Source organism: Mytilus californianus, unplaced genomic scaffold, assembly GCF_021869535.1.
Source record: "Mytilus californianus isolate M0D057914Y unplaced genomic scaffold, xbMytCali1.0.p SCAF_12, whole genome shotgun sequence".
In the NCBI taxonomy this organism is placed as follows: domain Eukaryota; kingdom Metazoa; phylum Mollusca; class Bivalvia; order Mytilida; family Mytilidae; genus Mytilus; species Mytilus californianus.
The window spans coordinates 15033409-15057603 of NW_026262604.1; the positions used below are offsets into that span (position 1 = coordinate 15033409).

General features: G+C 31.3%; 2 protein-coding genes across 11 annotated transcripts in view; one reads left to right on the forward strand and one right to left on the reverse strand.

The window, feature by feature from the left end:
• LOC127721436 (aminopeptidase N-like) overlaps positions 1–14266 on the forward strand; it is a 121499-nt gene extending 107233 nt beyond the window's left edge. For 9 of the 10 annotated variants that reach the window (XM_052228159.1, XM_052228160.1, XM_052228161.1 and 6 more), the window contains 3 exons: positions 1675–1815; positions 5094–5175; positions 13944–14266. In XM_052228159.1, coding sequence (XP_052084119.1) covers positions 1675–1815; positions 5094–5175; positions 13944–14084 — 364 coding nt within the window. In that variant the 3' untranslated portion in view covers positions 14085–14266. The remainder of the gene's footprint in view (positions 1–1674; positions 1816–5093; positions 5176–13943) is intronic. The other variant, XM_052228158.1, reaches the window with a different exon arrangement.
• A 2779-nt stretch (positions 14267–17045) lies between these two features.
• LOC127722392 (GTPase IMAP family member 4-like) lies at positions 17046–18696 on the reverse strand. The gene has a single exon (XM_052229266.1). The coding sequence runs from the start codon at positions 18674–18676 to the stop codon at positions 17387–17389; it is 1290 nt and encodes a 429-aa protein (XP_052085226.1). The 5' UTR covers positions 18677–18696; the 3' UTR covers positions 17046–17386.
• Positions 18697–24195: the final 5499 nt, after the last annotated feature.

A 24195-nucleotide genomic window follows, 5' to 3' on the forward strand; every position in this document is an offset into this window, starting at 1 on the left:
TGGATACTAAAAAATTCCAAAGATCTTTTAGAGTACATACAATCTAAGACTCTCTCATCTTGCAATAGTATTAAAACATTTGACTTTTCTACACTTTACACAAGTATTTCCCATTCCAAACTTAAAGACAAATTGAAAGAGTTGGTATTACTTTGTTTCATTAAAAAGAATGGCGAACGTAGATACAAGTATTTTGTCTTGGGTAGGGATACATCCTACTTTGTAAAGAATCACTCTGATTCAAACAAAAAATTCTCTGAAACTGACATTATCAAGATGATTGATTTCTTGATTGACAACATATTTGTTACGTTTGGAGAACGTGTTTTTCAACAGACTGTTGGAATTCCAATGAGAACCAATTGTGCCCCTCTTCTTGCCGACTTGTTTCTTTATTATTATAAGGCTGACTTCATACAGGAACTTCTTAGGAAGAAAGATAAGAAGTTAGCAATATCCTTTAACTTTACGTTCAGCTATATAGATGATGTTCTCTCACTAAATAATACAAAATATGGTGACTATGTTGAACGAATCTATCCATCGAACTAGAGATAAAGGATACTACAGATACAGTTAAGTCTGCCTCATATCTTGACTTACATCTAGAAATTGACAATGAGGGTCGGTTGAAAACAAAACTTTACGACAAAAAAGATGATTTCAGCTTCCCAATTGTGAACTTTCCATTTCTATGTAGCAACATTCCAGCAGCGCCTGCATACGGAGTATATATCTCCCAATTGATACGATATTCCCGGGCTTGTATTTCCTATCATGATTTTCTTGATAGAGGATTGCTGCTCACAAGGAAATTATTAAACCAAAAGTTCCAAATGATGAAGTTGAAATCATCCCTTCGTAAATTTTACGGACGCCATCACGAGTTGGTTGACCGTTACGGAATAACCGTTTCACAGATGATATCGGATATGTTCCTTATGTCGTAATTACAATACCCTTCCCTTTTTACGTGACCTACCGAATTAGACTATTTACCAGATTTGTAATAACATAAGCAACACGACGGGTGCCACATGTGGAGCAAGATTTGCTTACCCTTCCGGAACACCTGAGATCACCCCCAGTTTTTGGTGGGGTTCGTGTTGCTTAGTCTTTAGTTTTCTATATTGTGTCATCTGTACTATTATTTGTCTGTTTATCGTTTTATTTTTGGCCATGGCGTTGTCAGTTTGTTTTCGATCTATGAGTTTGACTGTTCCTCTGGTATCTTTCTTCCCTCTTTTAGTTGTTGATTTTTACATGCACAAAAAAAAAAAAACTTAATTATCTGAAAAGCTACAAAACAGTACTGAATTGAACGCTAGACATGTCTGAACGGTACTTAGTTTAGAGTTAGAATATATCTGTTAAATAGGTTAAACTTTTAACAAGACAAAACCAATTAGGGTCAGACTTTTCAGATGTTGATAAGATCAAAATGACCGTTTAAGACTTAAACCCTTTTACTAGTGAAAGAAAGTACCACTTGCAACTTGAATAATACACAGGAAAATAGCATATACATGTATTACTACTCAGAGAAAATATCATTAGAAAAACTGATATCTTCACAAATGAGTAAAAGGAAACATGCGTCAAATTTCATGAGCAGAGCAATGCCCCAAAAAGTCAGTTTTGCACACAGTTACGTTATCTTGTATTTTATTTAAGGTATTTAAAAAACATTTTGCATACTGAGGACATACCAAAGGAAGATGCCGTCAAAGCTGTTCTACATATTTCTAAAACTGAAATCGGTCGACTACCAGCGTTAGAATTTATCAGAGGAAATTGGAATTTTATTTTCAAAAGGTAGGTACACTTGAGCCAGTAACCAATGCTCTCTGAAATAAAATTAGTTCATTTATTGTAAATAATATACAATTTTATTGGCACTGGAAAAAGAATATTGTTTCAAGGTAAAATAATTCTTTTATAGCAAGTGAACTTTTTTAAGAGTTATTTTCTTAAATTTATGTTACTTAAAGAGCTGATTATTTTCTTTTTTTGTTGATTTTTTAAAAATATTAATATTCAACATTAGATAAATTCCTTTCTCTCGCAACTTTGTTTTCTGGACAATTATTTTTTTTTCACCGAAAAGGTGCATTTTCTGGCTATCGACGGTCTTATATCAACAATATGTATACACATGTCGGCGCTTATCAAAAACACATTTGTTATTTTAAACCTTTAATTTTTGGAGTAAAAATTGCTCTTCTGGTCACACCCGTTTAAAAGGTTGCCGGAAAAAAAATGATATGAAATCAATGATTTCACCGTATGGTAGTACTGAGCAAATGTGTTCCTGATAAAATCTTGAGTTTCCCTTGCAGATATGGGATCATTTGTTTGTGGATGATATATATAATATGTTTAATTTTGCTTGAACTAATTCATTTATTTCAATTCTAAAATATATTCTGTTTGACACCTGGAGTATAGCAAAATACAAAATCATCCGAGATAAACACATTATAATGATGATTTAAAAAAATAGGCTTATTCATGTATTGCAAAAATAAGTCACTAGAACTTGACAAATCGCAGTTACATACTATTGAATCAAGTTGTAAGCACCTGTTTATTCTTGCAATGAGATAAAAGGGATACTTTAAAGAAATGAAAATAAGTCTTTATAATTTCATGCATTCGAAGAGATTTTCTGGATCTACGTTTATCCGGAACGCTCAAAACCAAATATTTGAAAGCAAAGGATATTAAGGAACTGACATGATCAAAAAGGAGACAAAAATAGCAAAATCCATCATAGGTCAAATTTGCTTGAGAGCGTCAAAACCATTCTTTAAACTATAATAAAATTTGATGTCTTGACTATTTACTTACTGTGGATTGTTTTATTTTCTTTGATACAATTTTCATTGTTTAAGGGAAAATTGCAATTTCGTGGATATTGGATTTCATGGTTTTACCAATGTCTGCATATATGCAATAGAAAATATGTACTTCGTTTTACATTTTGAACCTTTTCCTTTACCAACAAAACCATCGAAAATTGGTATTCAACAAATAAAAACTAATTCTACAATAAAATCTTTTACTGTTCAATCATTTTCAATGTGCATAATGATTTACTCATGACAATAGAAATAATTTATCATATTGATCACAATAATACCATATTGGTAATGTTTTATATGAGGGTCTGGAAGGGGTTTACAGAATAAGTCATGATTGTCCAAATGTGCAGAATAAAGAGGAAAAAAAAGAGAATATAGAAGAATAGGCAAAAAAATAAAGAATGGAGAATAATGTGGTGCTGAAATATAAAGGAATGAGGCACTATCATCTTTTGTAGTAAACAGATAAAAAATATGACTGCAGTCACAACATCCGTTATGTTGTTATATTAAATATGACTACTATTTTAAAGGCAGACTTTTTTCGTTGTCTCTTGTGGATGGTTGTTCCATTGGCAATCATTTGACATTTCTTATTTTTATATTACAGTCACCCCGAAGGGAGGTCGGGTGACATATTGTTATTCTACGTTTCTTTTTATTATGTCACCCCGATCGAATGTCTCATTCATTTCTTTCTTTTCTCTATTATCATTCTTCCACCTAAATGTGTTTGTGCGTTTTCTATGGAAGTATTTGACCAATCTTTATGAAAGAATACAATAACGAGGATCACCATATGCAGATATAAGTTGACATTGTTGAATATATCGGATCTAAAAATCATAAAATATTTATATAACGTACATGTAGGTGTCTATTATATACAGGTTTTGGGTGATTTTGATGATCTTCAGAACTACTTCACAGTGGTTTTTTCCAGAAAAGTTTTACATAGAATCCTTAAGTAGCATTTTCCTAAAGAGAATTAGATACTATGTAACAGAATTTTAAAACCAATAAAACCAGGTTTAATCCACCATTTTTTACATAAGGGAATGACTGTACCAAGTTAGGAATATGACAATTGTTTTTCATTCGTTTGTTGTGTTCGAGCTTTTGATTTTGTCATTTGATAAGGAACCTTCCGTTTTGAATTTTCCTTGGAGTTCGGTATTTTTGTTGTTTTACATTTTGATAGATATGATGTCCACAGCTTATAGATCTGTAATAAGCTTTGAAATCTTTTAAATGGCAGTGGTTGTATTGTAAACATCAAATGTGTCAAAAATTTCAAAATGCTCTTTACTTAATAAATTTTTACATATGTGTTTACCGGCATATGCATATTAGGCATTTGACTTTGGAATTCCTATCAAGAAGCCAAATTCTAGGCACATCACCTTTTACTCGCATAGGAATTTGCGAATAAACATTTGTAAAGATACGTAGGAAAACAGATGAAATCATACTATATTTATAAAACAAATTTAATGTAATCATTTTCTTTTCAAATATGTGAAATAGCCAATAATACTTCAAAAATAAAGGGGAAAACCCGCTATAATACAAAAATATCCTAAAATAAAATACAAAATAAGAAATCGGAAGAAAAAGAATAGAGACAACAAAGAGAATACAGGGATTCGAACAGAAACTGACAAGTCTCTACCTTTAACTTGACTCTTTAAATCAATGATCTTAACCATGTTAACCTCGCGGCTACCGACTTATTCTATATTATTGCCTATATAGATAGAGGTAAAAGTCCTGTGTGTTCGTTGAACCGATGTGTATCCTATGTTCCTTTATATATATAAAATAGACTTCTAAATTACAACCCATTGGTAGCCGAGATGTTTGCCGATGTGTTGATGTCAGTACCACATAACAGTTTTCAAGTGAAGGCATATAAAATTTACAAAAAGTAAAGGTAAGTCTTTGAATTAATTCCATTAGTGAACAAAAATCAGTAAATTGGCCAAATAAAACTTAATGAAATAAGGCACACAAAGGAAACAATTGAATATAATTTGGTGAGCTCATTTCAGCGACAGATTTAGGAAGCGTTGATTCTTTATATAGAATCCCCGGCAAATGAATAGGTTGACGTCACGACAAGGGTTTAATTCCACTTTATTGGGTACCCAGTGGATAACTATCGAATTGGCAGTTATACAACATATCTTAATCTTTGTATTTATAAAAATATATCTGTTTATGTTTCAGACTGGTTAAAAGCGCACATGAGCAACATAACTTGTTGTCCGGTATTTACAAAGTCTTGAGGACAGCCGCGGAAATAGAGAAGGTAACTTTAAATATTATTTGTTTTTGCAATACTTTAAATATGAACCTATTTGAGATATAAACACAATTTAGGCAGGGTAACTGGGTTTTAATATTTTCGCTAATTATTCTTTATCTGTAAAAATAATTACTAGTCTGTAATATCTTAATAACTGTATACTGGACATTGGTATTTTCCGTAATCAGTATACTTTTACTTATTATTTGCAATTATTCTTTATATTTTAAAACCCCATTATTCTTTATTTCTTTTTTTTTTTAATTTTTCTGTATTCCTAATTTTTTTTGGCCCATTATTCCCTATTATGAAAACCCCATCCACACCTTCATTTAAGTGTTTTTTTTTATTTACCTTGAACACCAAAAAGTATTGTTCACAGATTTTTCTAAAGTTTGGTCAAATCTGCATTCGACATTGTTGCTTGTATCTTATTATATTTTATATCTGTTCATTATTAGACATTTATGATATTTGACATGCCACATAGAAAAAAAAAAAGATGTGGTTGACTTCAAATGAGACAAATCTCTACCGGAGACAACTATAGATCGCTGTTACGGCCTTCGACAATGAGTAAAACCAATACCGCATAGTAAGCTACAAAAGGCCCCGAAATGAAAAATGTAAATCAACTTAAACGAAAAAAAATATTAACGGCCTAATTTATGTACAAAACAATAAATGAGAAACAAATATGATTTACAGCAACAAACGACAACCACTGAATTACAGACTTGGGACGGGCTCATGGAGATCATAGCGAGGCTAAACATGTTTGCTGGTACCAAAACCTCCCCCTTAGGGGGGGGAATAAGTATAACAGTTCAACATAAGAACAAACTATAAAATCAGTTGAGAAGTGCCTAACTCATCAGATAGATACAAAGCACAGAAAAATATAAAACAAAACAAACCAAACACACAAAGTATTGATCTAAGATTACTCGAAGTTACTGAAGGCTAGTTCAAAGCCAATACCAACTAATAAAAAGCATTCGGTAATGTTACGTTTAATATATTGTATAAATATATATAATAAAGTCTGGTTGGGGGATGTTCTTTATTCTGTAAACCCATCTATATCCTCATTTATACATGAAACTGAAAAATTGGATATCATACTCTACCTTACCAGATAAATATGTCTGCTTATCAGGAAGTGACAATTCTATGATTTTGAACTCGTGTCGCATGCATAGTAAATTTACGTCCAGGACATGATAAGGTGCAAGAACAGTAAATGTGTAGGTTAAGTGGTAAAGGATCAACCACCTACGTTCTTCCTCATCCTTGTCTGTTTACATAAAGTTATCTGGTCATTAAGACAGCAAACTAACAAAACGAGGTAACCAAAATAAATAAATAAAGGTCATCATGAGACCTTCAAAATAATCAAGTGCTGAACCCATACTCCAAAATCACCCAAAGCCTTGTTAAACATTGAATAAAGTTATACAAAGAAAACCAAATATCTTAAAACTAACACAAATTTGTCATCAAACAAAAATTGAAAAAATCAGTATACTCGTTGTCAAGATTTATTATGTGAGCCTGTATATGGATTTTTGGTTCGTTTAATATACTGTTTTTGTAATTTTTAACCATACAGTGCCTTGTCCGCTTATAACATATATAAGTATAAACAAAATTGATGTTTGAAGTAGTTCAACACCTGGAAATGTCACTCTAGCTATTTAATGCTAGGAAAGTTTTATATCTATGACATAATTTTGTCCAAAACAATAACAAAAAATACCGAACTCCAAAGGAATATGGCCACGAAGTGCCGATATTGGCCCTGTGAAGTGACAAAAAATAAAAGAGAAATAAGGTGGATCCTTTATAGGTAAAACGTATCTACGTATATCGTTTTTTGTTATTATATTATAAAATCATATTATTTTTGTGACGTCATTAATGTGACGTAATACCTGGAATCAGACCGGAACGCTCAAAATGTCCAAATTCTTAAAGAATTTCACACTTCCTGGTTTAATTTCGCATTGGCCACATGCCTCGACCAAAGTAATTTTACTCTTATTTTGATTGTTTGACACTTTAACTTAGTTTGCAACAATATTTAGCGTGGTCGAGGCCTGTGGCCAGATTGAAAATTTAACTTTTGCTAACAAGCAAATTCTGATCCAACGCCGCCATTTCCGAGGTACGCAATATTCTGTGACGAAATAATTGTACCAAGATATGTACAGTTGATATAAATAGAAATAAATTCTAAAAAAAAACAAAAAACAAGACAAATTGGTGGAAATACAAATTGTGAATTTGCAAATCATTTTAAAGTTCATTTCCATGTTATATTGTAATAATTATCCCGGTCAGTGCTATGCAAACAAAAATAGGACAGTTTTAAATTAGAGTCGTGGTTTTTCTCCGTAAAATTCTACATCCAGCAGATCGTTATGGGTGTCAACATTAGAATTAAATTATTTATTAAAAATTTTCTTTTAGATACACGTATTTTGTTGTATAAAGACGAAATCGTCGAAATGTAACCTCCGTGGAATGTAATCTCATGTTGACGCTTTGATGAAGTGCTTTCTTTCACGGTCGCATTTTCTATCAAGTATGGCATGCCAAGTTAACATTTTAAATTTTAAATAATTAGAACGAATCCGTCAAATGCTGTAAATGAATTACAGAACTATGAACAATAACATACATTGAAAGTCGTAGGACATAAGAAGAAACCACGTTAGAATTTTGATATCATATTACTGTGGTTGAATAAGCTTTTCAATATTTTTTAAATTGAAATAAAAATTACGACGCCATGAGAGATCATGAGAGAGCATGGTGTATACTGTCCCTGACATTCAACCAGAACAAATTTTTGATTGCAAATTAATGAAAACTGAAATAAAGATGAAACAAAACTATCCGACACAATGATATAGCTAGGGTAACTTCAAATAAATATCATTCTGATATTCACGCGGGATAGCGTGCATATATAATTGGTCAGAATGTATACAAGGAGAAATTGCTTATTTGGTCCCTTTTTGGTGGTGTCATTTTAAATTTGGGTGAGACTATACTACAAGCGACTAACAAAAATAGCTGCTTACTATGAATTAATTATCTATGAGATATCTTTATATTTATGATTTTTTCGGTTATTGTGGTGACCCAATGTTCGTGTTCAATCTGTAGTTACCTGTTTTTATATTTAGTTATGGCTGTTTTTCTTTTTGTCGACTCTATATGTTCATGGTGTTGTATAATTTATTGGTCTTGTGATTCTTTATTGCACCCCACCCCTTCGTTTTGGAGACTTATCTCATATTTTCAATGACAACACACGCAATTTCTTGTTTCCTGTTTGAAATAAATTCTCTAAATTGTTCTCCGTCATAAATATGCATGAAGTATTTGCCATTGGACGTTCGTCAAACAACTATCAATCATATCTCCTCTAAAGATACAGTACAATAATGAGTTTAAACATAATTAAATAAATTATAAAAGATTTTAAAATATTTTGAGCAGATATTTACGCGTCTATTATTTCACTTTTTTTGGAAAAAGAGAAAAAAAAAGAATATTGAATATCAAAGAAACACACTAATTTACTACATGAGTTGTTTGTCTCATGATGATAAATGACTGTTTAACGTCCAACGGCAAGTTAGATGCATATTCCGGACGAGAACATGTTAATTTGCGCACATTGCCTCTATACTCTGGTAGCTATGGTATACAAGACATAATCTGGACATCACACATTGATTCCAGAATTGAGAATCTTCTCTTGAAGATGCAGTATTTATCCCACATACCATAGACGAAAGTGACGTGAGCAGAGTGTAGGTGAAGAATAGAATATCAATTTTATCATTGTTACATGTAGGTTACTGTCATTGACGTTTATCTCAGTATTCCTCTTGCTCATCTTTTTGAAACCTATTTGTTTATATCGTACTTTTTTGCAACTAATCAACCTTTTTAAAAACATTTTTACTGGTTAGTATAATATATCCATAAGAAATAGTTCACATTTCATTTCAATTTAAAGAAAACAAAAATATAGACGAAAATAATTGATCTTGTATAGCAATTATAGTAATGGATAATACATTACTTGAATGGACGCAGCTTATATCATTACATGTACAATCAACGCCAAATACTGATATTCTGGGATTTCTATTATACTAAGTTTTAAAATGAATCCATGCACGTCATTCGATACTTGGTTGAAAGATGTCTCCTTTGCAATGATATCTTCTTATTTTCATACGGATTGAGGCATGAATCTTTTTAATTTGACCGAATGATAATGAAAAATAATAACAAAGAACACTCGAATTTTTTAGAGATAAGAATGATAGTTGTATGTGGAATACCGGAACACTTTAACCACGAGCAAGACTAGTTAAGATTAAAAGATGAAAACTAATTAAGAATAAATTGAATATTGTGAAAACCTTAAAAAAGAAGTTCAGTTTAAAACTTAAGGGGGCATTAACTGTCAAATTCATGTTCACTGATTTGACTCAAATTCTCATATTCGACTTCTAACATACTAAAACATGTATCCAAATATAAAAAAGCATAACATAAACAATTTACGATGCATAGACTCGAAAGTATGTATCGGCATTTCGTGTACTGTGTTACTATATTTTAGTCTAGACGCCATCTAATTAACCATCGAGGCGACCTTCCGAAGACTGCCGACGGTCACATAACCCATTATAAACATAAAAATAGATATAAATAGATAGTGAGTCTCGTGCAATTGGATTTTCTAGATCTGTTTGATTTCATATTATAGGTTAAATCAATATGTTGATAATCGTTTTTTCCTGTATAAGAATGAGTTTTTGTAGATTGAACTAGTCAACCAAATAGTTTACCCTTGTTTCATTTCCAATGTGACATTCTTTTTCTTTTCATAGCTGAACACGCCTAGTTCATGCGTAACCCATCTCTAGCTAAGTGGTTCAATTGAAGTTCAATTGCAAGTTAATAATTCATCAGCGATGTTTCTTTGCTTATTTTGACAAAACTGAAAAAAACTGGCTGCTAATATTGAATTATTATTTAACTATTTCACTTTCATTAATTATTGAACAAAAAAAAAAAAAATTCTATATCTCGTAGCGAATGTCCATATAACGAGAACACGAATCATAAAATAATAAAAGTATTTGTTCTTTTAAAACGTAATTGATAGAAACATGCAAAAGTCGGATAGATTCAATTGAATTTAATAGCTCAATCGCTAAATGAAATCGTTCATAATGGACAATTGAGAATGAGTATTCTGTAAAATTTTTGAGTTTTTTAAACTAGGCAGTGGCTATTTTGCCGGCGCCGGTAAAATAAAAAATATGCTATTTTGTCGTCTTTGATTACATAATCTTATAGATTAAAACAAGCAAAATAGCATATTTAGATAGCAACGGCCATTTTGCCTGCGCCGGCACTATAGTGCATTTGTTTTTTTTGCCGGTTCTTTGTAAAGAGTGAATTTTAATATTTACTTTTGAAAAATACTACGTAAATGTGCATTGTCAACATAAAATAATCTAATTATTATTCGACATATAGTTGAATGAAATAAGTGTCACAATATTTGAGATACATTTAATCGTTTAAAAACATTTTTGAGTCCAAGTGAAATAAGAATTTGTAAAAAGAAATAAATATAAAAACTATTGAGCATCCATTTGTAGCAATGATATCATATCAAACATGTAGTTGAAATTACTTGTTTGAATCAGTGTAATGCTACATGTACATGTATGCATAGAATAAAATCTCAGATTTTTAAACTATGGTGTAAAAAAAAAAGAAAGATAAAAATCTCATAGCATATAGATTTGATAAAAACGTTATACAGTCTAAAAAAATCAATCGCATAGCTTCAAAATCAAAAATGTTTAAATTAAATTTGCTTTGAAATAGTAGTCCGTTTTGAATTGCATATCTGTAAACAAATTGTTTTATTGGCATCTGGCTTCCGCTTACCGAGAGTTGGCAAAATAGCATATTTTCAATTTTGGCGGCTCCGGCAAAATAGCCACTGTCTTTAAACTGTTACTTTGTCTAGCAAAAATTCTGGGGAAATACAAAAAGGATTCATTGAATGAATTATATTTCACTTTATACAGGTGACTACATATTTCATGCGCTTTAGGTACAACTAGAGACAGCAGTACTATGTAATGTGGTCATTGGCGTAGGAATGGCAGTTTTATATGAAACTATCGTTCATTCAAATGTTTAATACTGAATGTTGATTTGAGAGTAATCCTCCAGAATGAGAATGATATTTATGAGTGCAAGTGTGGTTCTGGTGTCTGATGACTTTTGTACAATTATATTGTGTTCTATGGTTATTGAAGTACATGTAATGCTATGTACTGTCTATACACATTGTTTATCTTTATCTGTGTTTTCATCTTTTACTTTTTTATTAGAAGAATAATTTTTTTTCTTTCCATATATAAGATGATGTGGTGTGATCAACTATCCTCATACATTGTTTACCACACTGTACCTCGCTCGCCAAGATATTTTACAGCTTTCAATCTAAATTCCTTCTGCCCAATAGAGGACATTCATTGCTTATGTTTTAAAATCCTTTATGACTTTTAATTTAATCTATGCTATAGAATTATGTTTGTTTACATGGTCTCTGCAAATTCTATTTCGTGAATATCAATGCAGAAAACGAGTATTTGGGCAACTTATACAAAATTTAATTGAAGTGCTTATGTGCAGCTTACACTTTAATATTACTAAGTTTCGGTTAATAGTGTTAAAAAAACAATGTATATGGACGAGATTCAAGAAATATTTTGTAAATACATTCTTGTGGTAAAATGATTATAAAGTTACTAGAACGTTAAGGAAAACACTTCTAACGTTACGCGAAAATGGCTAAAATACCATTGTACCTTGGTCTTTTCTGACGCCCTGGAAAATTATACAAACACAGTTATAAGTCTAATGATTATCATTTTATGAACTACACTAGTAAGTGATCCTTCTGCAGTAATTTTGTCAATTTCTGAGACAGGGCCGTTTTTAACCCTTCGTGGCCCTACTCCTTTAGCTTTTTGAATGCAGATATTGTTGTATTTGATAGAATAAGAAATACGCTGTACACGAAAATCACAATTAAGTACAAGTAAAAAGCACTCAAAAATCCTAGCGACCGCTTTTGCACGTGACAACGCAAACATTTAACTCCTAAAGAAAAACACGTGTCATATAGTAAATATGATTGTTTATAGACATGTAGCGCATGTTAACATATAAGTAACGTTTGTCGTGTAAACTTGTTGCTATCATACTATCTTATACATACACGCTTGATTTATCATTTCATCAAAATCAATTACCAAAAGTATTCAAAGACCTGTTTGGAATATAATATTTCTTGCAATCTGGCAGGTAGTCAGTACTTTTAAATACCTAATGTAAATTGTATAATGCTGAAAATTTACAGTTTACAGGTAATTTAATTCCCTAAAACACGTACCTCTCCCAAACAATATGCCTACAGACTACAAATTCAGACTTTTTTGTTTACGTTTAGTCTCAAACTATTTATCTGTTTTCTTCGAAAAAGACTGGTTTTAAGAGTAACTAGTATTGATTGATTATTACTTGCTTAATGATGATGATGATGATGATGATGATGATGATGATGATGATGATGATGATGATGATGATGATGATGATGATGATGATGATGATTTATAACCAAGAGCAACAACTACCGAGTTGTAAATAATGATGAGGATGATGACGGATGGCTGCTGAACGTCCACAGGCAAATTAAATGCATATTCAGCACGAAAACATGTTATTGTAATATAAATATCGATCGTGCTTTATACTAGACTAACAAGCTTGGCCGGATGTTAAATTTGCTAGTCCACAAGGTAACAGTCCACAGGAAGACATGTCAAACTTCCTGGAAATATTTTTCTGACTCCGAGCCTACAAGTCTTTATTTTTTCCATTTAATACCGCAGGCTCGGCGGAGAAGTAACAAATACTAATTTTAAAGTCTTTGGTTTGAACCGACCCGGGTTCGAACCCACGATGTCTCGCAATCGAGGTAACACGCTACCATGGGACCACCGATGTAATTCAGTTTTAAATTCATGGACATTGACTTGAAATATATGATATAGTTCAGTGTATAATCTATACATAAATACTTATTGACCTTTTTTGAAAGTATTAGTTTATGGATCATAGATACCACCTTTTATTTCTGTAATTTCTCTTGAAATATAGATATGATGAGGATTCATAAAAAAAATCAGCACAAAAGGTTCACGTAAGAAATTTGGACTGCAGTAATAGCAGATTCTTCAATTTTGGTCTATGAGAATGTTGTGTTAGTTTAAGATATTTGGTCTTCTCTATGCATTGATTCACTGTTTGAATAGATTTTTAGTGATTGTATAAAATGGTGCGGGTTCGGCGGTTGCCTACTTTAAATTTCGTTACAGGCTTCGTAATAACCTGTTTTGCAAAATGTCAAGGACTTTTTCATTGATACCGATAGCCTTCTTTACGTTTAATCTTCTAATGTAATTACCAACAAAATCATCTTAGAAACCAAAGTTTAGTGTTTTTGTTGTTCTGTTAAAGATGTTGGGATGTTTGCTCTCCGTTTTTACATTTTAGGATACCCAAAATTTTGCACCATACCCGATTGATAAATTTTGTTCCGTAAACAGTGGCTGGTACTCCTGTTCACATTCATCTTTATGTTTCAGTTTGCGTACTTAATTAAAGATTCACCAAAGATGATGAAATTGAATCATAAGCCAGGGTTAGAACTATCGAACATCAGAAACAAATGGAGCAAAAGGAATTATCATAATATAAAAAAGTGGTTGCTAGAGAAAAACCTTTGAGAGTGCATACATTTATCGTGTATAATCAACAATTGAACGTACCTGTTTCAATAGTCTAGCTATTAATTTACAATTTGCGGATTGAGTTGTTGTGCTTATTTAAGAGATAATTGATAATTGTTAATATGATAATATTATTTATATTTTGATTGTATAATTTATCAAATAATGCATATATTAGCTAGGGGGTTGTTTATTCATATCTTCCTTTCAAATTGATTGTTTTATGACACATGTAAGCTTTTTTTTGACACATGTAAGCTTTTTTGTGAATTATTTATTTAAATATAATGCTATTAAAATTTTGATATGTCAAAAGAAATAAAGAAAAAGGTTATTAATTAACTTATTCAAGTTCATTCAGCTTTTCTATTTTGCATGTACGCATGTCTTTTGTTTTACTATGTGCATGTAATATGCACATTATATTTGATTGAAATTGAATATTTGAGTTAAATGATAATGACAAAATAAACTTTTCCCGCATAACAGAGATGAGAAAAAAGTGGTAGAATGAGTTCCCCTACGGCGTTTGGTCGGTTCGTGTTGTTTTATCAAAGGTAATGGCTCTCTTGATACTCTCTCTCTTCGTGTGTTTTAAACTACATTTCGTTTGCTTACAAAAGAAAGAGAAAACAACTGGAAATATCAAGATGACAATCAAAACTCATAACAAAAGAAAAACATACAGGTTGAACTTTGTAAATACAGCTGCTGCACAAACCACGCCTCTTTTTATTTTGAGATATTCAATATACATCGACATTTTGTTTTGTTTGCCTACTGGTTCCCAGACATGATCACCATGTTTCATCTCATAGATTCATAACTTGAGAATTTTACCAGAATCATAACTGTTCGATAGTGGACAAATTGAACTCTCAGGAAAACTCGAAGTAAATTGAAAGGAAGTACAGAATTTTAGTATAATTTTAAACTCTTAGAAGTTCAAGCCGTATAAACGTTGAAAATAAGCCGTACAACTCTATGTTTTGACCTTTGCAAAATATAGAAGGGCATATGGTGTTTTACAAAACTTCATTGTAAAAGTGGCACAGTTTTAGCCATATAAAAGGTTTCTATGGGAAATTGCATTGTCTATATTTACAGAAGTACAACCTACATTCAACAGTTAAACAAAAAAGCCGACAAAAGAAGTAGAAACACTACATATTAAACAATATATGAGAAACAAAAAAAGTATTTATAAAATACTGAACTCCACTTTAAATTCAAAACGGAAAAATCAATAAAACCAGACAACATCAAATGTCGACTATTTCAATCACCAGGACGATTGCCAAACGACTGTCATATTCCTAACTTGGCATCCCAATTTACACAAGCAAATGTTGTTTATGTTTTAAAAACATTTTGAAAAATGTAAAAATATCGCAGACAGTCAGGATTCTACTTCGTCAAAACTATCTCCCAATTACGCCACCAAATTTTTTTCAATCGGTAAAATCGAAGCCATTGTAGTGATGACGCTCTGTCAATTTAGCTGTTGAAAACCGATAAATTTATCCCCAAAGAAACATTATGATCCTTTTATGCCAGTTGTATTTTAAAAGGCAAATGTATCTACTGGCTATTAAGCATAGTTTAGTGTAGTCTTAGGCCTTCAGTCAACTTTGAAATACTGTCTGATCGGTTTTCAGGGGGATTTTCGAAAGAAAAAAAAATGATTAAATGTATTGTGTTGGTATGACTCTTAAGAAAGGTATTTCACTTCACCCATATATTTCATTTTTCAGTAATGTGAGTTTTGAATGTTATTATATCAACCTGTAGCCTTAATATACAAAAAAACACATTCGAAGCGAGATGATGTATCAAATATGTTTGCTTAAATAGAAAAACAAAGGATATGGAGTATCAATCCATGACACGAAATAAAAAAATACACAAAAAAACAAACACACAAAAATCAAATAAACAGCGCTATTATTGCTTAATACGTTTTCAAGACAAATTAGTCAAGTCAAATAGGCCTGAAAATAAAAAGGTATACTCGACTTCGAATTTCCTTGAAATTTTTGCCCATTTTTAAAATTGCTATCGCCGGGGACTGAAATGTATATTTTTACTTTAAAAAAATCAATCTTGCTTTGTCTCTCTGTTGTTTTTTGTATCGGCGGAATTTATGCTCATGCACTAAAAAGATACACATGTATTTACATACCTAACATAATCGACTGTTTTGTGTAAAAATTTGTATTTTATTGAAGTTAACAAAAATCTCGAAGCTCCATACTATGATTTAAGTAAAAACACGTATATAAGATGAATAAAATCCTAAAATGTGCACATGCATTAAACTTTAAAAGCCTTAAAAAACAGATGTAACCAATTCAAATATACCAACTTGGACTTATGACCTTCTTAAATGAAGAGTTCACTTTCGTTTTCTTTATTTCAACTGGATATAAGCCTGAGAAAAACATCATAATCACATTAAAGTGTATGGCGCAAAAAAATATTTTCCAAACGTTTTCTATGATGATAATAAAACAGCACTAAAATGTTACTGAATTTTGTCATTACCTTAGCTGTATTTGGCAAAAACTTTTAGGAATTTTGGGTCCTGAATGCTCTTCAACATCGTACTTTATTTGGCCTTTCTGACTTTTTTTATTTGAGCGTGACTGGTGAATTTTCTGTTTGTCAAGAGTTTGATTTGACAGGTCTTTTGGACTTCCCTCTTTTCTGAAATTACCTTATTCGATGGCACGAATTTCATACTGCTGTACGATTCTGATTTATTCCAGTAGAGACAGATTCGCATATATGGTAAACTGCACTGTGCTTACAAGTACTCATTCTCGATAAATCAACTACAACATTGGTAAACCTATCGGCGTTTACTCTTATCAACGCAAGTTTGAATCTTATTTTTATTCAAATACATTCTAGAAATATTTATGGATTGATTGATTTTTTATTGCTGTTAAACGCCACTTTAGGCACACTCGGCTATATCAAGGCGGTTAGTTTTCATTGGTGGAAGTTGTCTGTAGAAAAAAATATTATAAATTCAGAGATGATAAATTACTAAGAAAGTGATACAGGTAATTGGTAACGAAAAAGGGACTTAGGAATTTATCGAAGCATGCACTGTGTGATTAAAATCAATGTGATTAATTCATGTAATTGTACACCGACGTCAGGAAAGCTGCCGTTAGTCGTTCTTATTTCAGATTGATATACATGTTGGCTAATGTTAACTTGTCTGGCAATATATATGTCTGACTTTGTTTCAGTAGCCGAATTTCTTAATTTCTCTATTTTTTTTCGTTAAGTTACATAACACGACACAATTTTCCTTTTTTCGTCAATTTTTTTTCCATTTTCTTCGACTTTTTTCTCATTTTTTCTAAATACATGCGATGATCATAAAATACTTTATCCATTTTTGAATGCAGTTCGATTTCCTCTCTCTGTAATTGTTGTTGGATGATCATATTTTGGCGATTTCCTTCGTCGTTCATTTCTTTCGAAATTTCTTTGAGTCTTTCGTCTATTGCTTTCATTTCCTCAACTGCTGAGTTCATTTTACCATAAAAGTCGGTGTTTTTCAATGCTAACATTCGCTGATTATGTTTCGATTTAGTTTCTTTTACCAACTCTTGGAAATCTCCCTTCACCGTATCATAAGCATCTTCTGCCTCTTTTTTCTCTCTTTCTTTCTCCTTTAACAGGTCATTGGCTTTGACAATTTCGTTATAAAGGCCTTCAATTTCTTCCGAATCAGGTCCAACTGTATACCCAGCAGTACTGCTTTCATCTTCGCCACTTTTAGACAAAATAGAATCTTTTATCCTTTTCTTCTGTTCCTCAAGCTTGTTTTTACGCTCTGCTTGTAGATTAAATTCTTCTTGTTTTTGTCTCTTTATTTCTCGATTTATGTCAACTTGTTTTCCGTACATGTTTTCAATTTGCTCAATTTCATTAAATTTTTCCATTTCTATTTGTATCCGTGATTGACGAACATTTTCTTTGGCGTCTATAAACATATTGTTTGAAAAGCACATGTTCTGATTTTGTTTGACCACTGTGTCTATCAAATTCAATAATTGTTTAATCATTTCCGCCCTATTTTCCGCTGTAGCTGTATTGTTTATAGCGAAATAACGACCACGGCATTTTTCTATGTACTCTGTTAATGGTGAGCCTGATTCTTTTATATAATCTTCAACAGTATCATTTTGACTTTCTAATTCATCCATTCTAGTAAACAGAATAATCGAAAAAGCTTCCATTTCCATTCCAAATATGTCAAATAACTGGTCTAGGGATTCAATTTCTTCTTTAGTGAATCTACCAATCTGGAGCACCAGTAGAAATACATGTGGTCCTGGAAAAGTCATATGAACACAACGAATGATATCTTCTTCAATTTCTATAGGTGATAATTTGGTATCAAACAATCCGGGAGTATCAACTACTATGATTTTGCGATCATTAATTTGGATTTCACCACGTTTACACTCTTTGGTAACAGACAGACCTGCAATTTTCGATTTGAAGTATTTATGTCCAAAGATAGCATTACCAGTTGCACTCTTACCCGATCCAGTCTTTCCAACCATTACAATTCTTAGTTGTTTGAAGTTGTCTACAATTTGTACATAGATGTTACTAACAAATTACTTTTAGTCTGCATGGTATTTGACTTTAAAGTTTGAAAAATGCAGAGAAAAACCAGATACCATAACTTGCAAAATAGGTATGCAGCATGGTTAAAAGAAAACAAATATTTAAAAACAAACTTTGATTTTAAAACATAAAAATAAGAATTTTAATATTCATTTTAGATTTAAACCAAAGAAAACCAGATATATTTTTTTTACATCAGATGAGTGACCAGTTATGTATTACTGGCCTCCGTCTGAATGTCTAACATACACATATTAACCACAGACAAATTTGAAAAAAAAAAACTACAGATAATGATTTTTAAATCTAATACTTAATTTTTTATAAGCTTTTATCCCTTGTTCACACGATTTCGTAAAGTTTAGAAATCGAAACCAGTTTAAATGGTCTGTTTTTGGCTAAATGTAGATTTAGATAATACCTTTATCATATTTACAGAGACTATGTTTACTTTTGAAATACACATCTTTTGCAACATAAAAGGGACAAAAAGTTTTAAAGCTTGTTTTGTGAAATGTGAGGGAGGCGTCATTGAGAGTGAGAGTACACATGCATTCTGTAATAAGATCTAACTTTTTTGATGCTGCAGTTTTTACTTATATTTATAACTTCATTAAGAATTAATTACCTTTACTTTTGATGTTCAAAATGGTTTTTGAAAGTAGTATTAGTTTGTGTCATCTTCTTAAATGTGAATCGATATGACAGATACATGTCAAGCTTATCTCGATAATAATTAATAATTTTTTATTAATTACATTTGTGATTCGTAACACCGGTTTATAAAAATACTTAGACATGAAATGAGCTTTCGAATCGGAAGGAGAATTGAATGTAGTTTGTTTCATAATCGATAAAAGGTTCAAAACGCCATAATGTAGTTTGTTTCATAATCGATAAAAGGTTCAAAACGCCATTTACTTTTTCTTCAATGAATGCGAGACTTGATAGAATGCATAACAAATCGTTTTTGCTACTGCCTGTTTTTAAATTGGAAAAAGAAGGATTGGATATTGTTTTCTTTTTCATCTGATATTGCTGTAAATTTAGAATTGTTCAAATTGTATATTAAATTTTTTGTTGATACGATATCTTGTGTGACAGGTTGATTAGATAAGAAAGGAAGATCTGAATGCCGCATTGCGTCTATGATAAATTTGAAATATTCATAATTGTTTTTGACATAGTTAATGGAAGAATAAAGGTTATTGCATTTAGTACTAGTAGTGGTACCATGTACAATGAATACACGTTATGTCAGTCGAACCTTAGAAAGGTCATACCTGTAAACACATTCACGTCTTGTTACATTACTTTCGTTTTATCGCGTTGTAGAAATACCTATATATTTTGACCCTTAACTTAATGGTCACCACTCTTGAAAGGGCTGTTTTCGTCGGTCCAGACGATGAATACAGATTTGACTCTTCTTTCTTATTTGTATATTTGAAGGTACAAAATAAACCTCAACAGAATGAAAGTTATATTGTATAAGTATTTAGCAAAAAAAAATGTTAGTACTATGTTAAGGAATAATGTTGTATTGATATATGTATTTGTCAATGTACTGCATTGTAAATAATTTAACTCATACCCTCACCTATATCTTCGTAAATAGGTTCTTCATAGTACGTTTTCTCCGACAATTTGTTTGGTACGTTCACATAGTCTGAAATTATATAATACTGTAATGTATTGTATCAGAATAACTGCAGTACATTTATAACAAAGGATGACACAGGATAAACTTACAAAGTAAAGATTATGTAATGCCTAACATATATGTAGTTTGCCTTTATAATATCCTTCGAGGTATCAAAAAAAAAAAAACCAAAAGTAAATTTTTTAGAAAAAAGTAAAATAAAAAAAAAATTAGAATTATAAGTAACTTATGCATTTGCGTACATTGGCATTATTGACGATTGTAACTTAATAAGATACATATAAGTAAGCGTTAACAATTATTGCGTATTTATAAGAGCAATTGTGTTATATTTGTCTTACGGCGACAGTCATGGGTGTTCTTTAAGATAAATGCATCAACATGCAAATTTGGAATGTGTTTCTGTTACTCCACAACTCCATCAGCTTAAAGCGCCTTTGTTTCATCTATTGTGATCACTTGCAGGTCGAAACCTATATTGTGAGTTTAACCCAGATTGTGGATGGTGCGTTTGGTCCTTTCTTCCTTCCTCTTTGAAAACAAACCCATCAACTCTTGTTTTTTATCTGATGTGTATATGACATGAGAAACGCACACTACTTATTCTGCTTTCAAACAGACATATTCCGAAGAAGTAAGTAAGATTTGTAAAAGTGAATTTAGTCCTATAGATGTCGCTAGCTTTTTTTGGCGTTATGTTGTTTCATCTTTGGAGTATATACATATATATACATGTCCCTTTACATATATATGTGTTACCGGTCATCGGTGATACATATATGTCAATCGACCCATGACGGCTTTGGTTAAATTTTTAAGAGCAATTTCTGCAACCTTATCACTAATAAACGCTTGTCGTCCGTCTGCTTTACAAGCCACATATGCTAATTATGTCAAGAGTAATATTGTTTAATCTATTTCTGAAATACAAGTAAACAATATTTAGTCTGACACAACAATTTTAATCTCAACAGCTCTTAAACATTACATTATTTTTGTCATTTTCATATTTTCAGTCAATTTTAAGACGTATCTACAGCGGTAGCTTCAGTACTTTTCCAACAATTCACTAGCAGTCAATTAAGATCTGTTTATTCTATGTTCAAATTGTTCAGTAGTTGTGATTTACAAATCAACATTAAAATGAATTATCTGAAAAGCTACAGAAAAGTACTGAATTGACTGCATGAATGTCTAAACCGCAATGAATGTACTACAGTCAATAATACCGACAATAGACAAACAGACTGAACATGACTTAAACATTTATTGTTCAGACTTTTGACATGATTGTAAGACAAAAATGAACCTTTCAGACTAAAGTTGATTTACTAGTACATGTAGTGAGACCAACATTTAAAGAAACAAAGGCTATGACTGTATTTTGATTCATTAGTTCTTATATTGTTAAAGATTGTTTTTATATCCATAAAAAAGTTTGGAACACTGAATTACATGTATTGGTTTCCCCTTTTCATGCTATGTGATTCCACATATGTTTTCCTCCGTTTATTCTAAATATACTATAACTTATACCTGTATTAATCCCGGATTTATAATTCGGATAATCATAATCGTCATCTGAATTTTCCCCTGGTTGTATTTCATATGAACTATATAGAATATCTGAAAAAAATGTATTTTTGTTGATCTTGTACTGCTGATCATTATTACTTTATACAGTTTCCCCCTTTTTTTAATTTGCCTTGAAGTCTAGTATTTTTGTTATATTTTTTTTTTCATTATTTTTTTCCGAAAACAAAAATGGTAAACCATTCATTATTTAAGAGCAGTCACTCCTTCTTAAGATTTCAGCAAAATACTACTTATTTGTAGATCCTGTTGTACTAATAAGTTTACTAATTTAAGTATATCTATTCATTATGGCTATCAAGTTAACTGTTCCTCTGGTATCTTTCGTCCCTCTTTTAAAGGCAAAACTACTAACTATGGAAAAAAAATTTGTCATTACAGTACAATAGCCCAATAAGGAGTCGTCGAAATATTTCATACATTTGGCTTATTTGTAGATTTTGTCTTGTTGATCCTTTTATTGGTACATAAACTTCTAAAGTCTAGTATTTTTGTTATATTTTTTTTTTATTATTTTTTTCCGAAAACAAAAATGGTAAACCATTCATTATTCAAGAGCAGTCACTCCTTCTTAAGATTTCAGCAAAATACTACTTTTTTGTAGATACTGTTGTACTGATAAGTTTGCTAATTTAAGTCTATCTATTCATTATGGCTATCAAGTTAACTGTTCCTCTGGTATCTTTCGTCCCTCTTTTAAAGGCAAAACTACTACATATGGATAAAATTTGTCATTACAGTACAACAGCCCAATAAGGAGTCGTCGAAATATTTCATACATTTGGCTTATTTGTAGATTTTGTCTTGTTGATCCTTTTATTGGTACATAAACTTCTATCTATCTATTATAGTTTTTAAGATTTAAGGCAAAAACCTTACAAATAGTAAAAATCGTCTTTGAAGAACAATCAATCCAATGAGGAACCGTTGGATGATTTTGAAGTTTGATAAAATTGGGTTTTGTAGTTTCAGAGGAGAAGATTTTTGTAAAACGGACGACAACGACGGATGATAAACGACTCCAATATCTATTCAAACTAATTAATAGGTAATTATGTAGATAATAACAAATATTTGTTTCTATCATAATAATAAGACTTCATCTCTACAAGTATGGGTTACTTTCAATGTTTATATGTATAAAATGGGTATATTAAGCAATAATAATATGAAACTATAATATGTCTTTACTATGTTGTGTAAAAATAAGCTACAAGAATCTAATTTCCCAGTAAAGCCTAGTATTTACGGTTTTAGAGAGTATTTTGCAGACCGGGAAACCCTTGGTTTTATCCAACCTGTTAATCCCGTCCGGGTAATACTTTTCCAACCCTGTTCAAAATTTGAAAAAAACTGCCAATTTTAGGGAGATGTTCGTGTTTCTCAATCTTTTGCTTTCTTTGTAGTTTAATCTTGTCTGGAGATGTATTGTCGTTTTTAGTCATTGTATTTTCTTTTTCCTCCATTTTGGCATAAGGTATTCATACAAAATTGAATATACTTAGATTGATTAACTGATTGTTTAGGTATCACTTCTTTTAACACACTTAGCTATACCATGCACGAAAGTCTGTATTAGTGGTGGAAGTCTAGCAATAGACGAGAACCACAGTCCAACTATTATAATCTAGGTCATTTAAGATCGAATTCCAACGCATACTGCCAGTGTTGATTGGCTAGTGATTACTAAAGAAACTGCCTAAAGCACTTGACCACCGATGCCTTGAGATATTGACGTACTAGTATTGGATCGACAAACGTCTATTTGTATTGCCCTCTAGGTAATACTTGCATATATTTAGTGCTGAATCATTGTCTATAAATTTTTTTATATACTGGTCAACGGTGATACACATACCTCAATCGAACTATGATGGCTTTTGTAAAACTTTGATAAAATACCCTGCAACCTTAGTATTTATTAACTCTGGACATCTGTCTGCTTACTAATGATTTACAATAAGTTTAACTTGAAAGTAATAGTATACTCTTTCTCAAGACTTAGATATTTTACTGTCGTGAGTAATCTTTTAACGATGAAATCATTTCAAATATCGATATTAATTATTGTTGAAAGCAACATTTAAAGGAACGAAAGCTCTTTCTGTAGTTTTATTTGTTCGTTCCTTCGTTTCCAAATGGGAAGTTGAAACTCACAAATAATGATATTGCTCTTCTGTTTTCAAATTAGTGTAA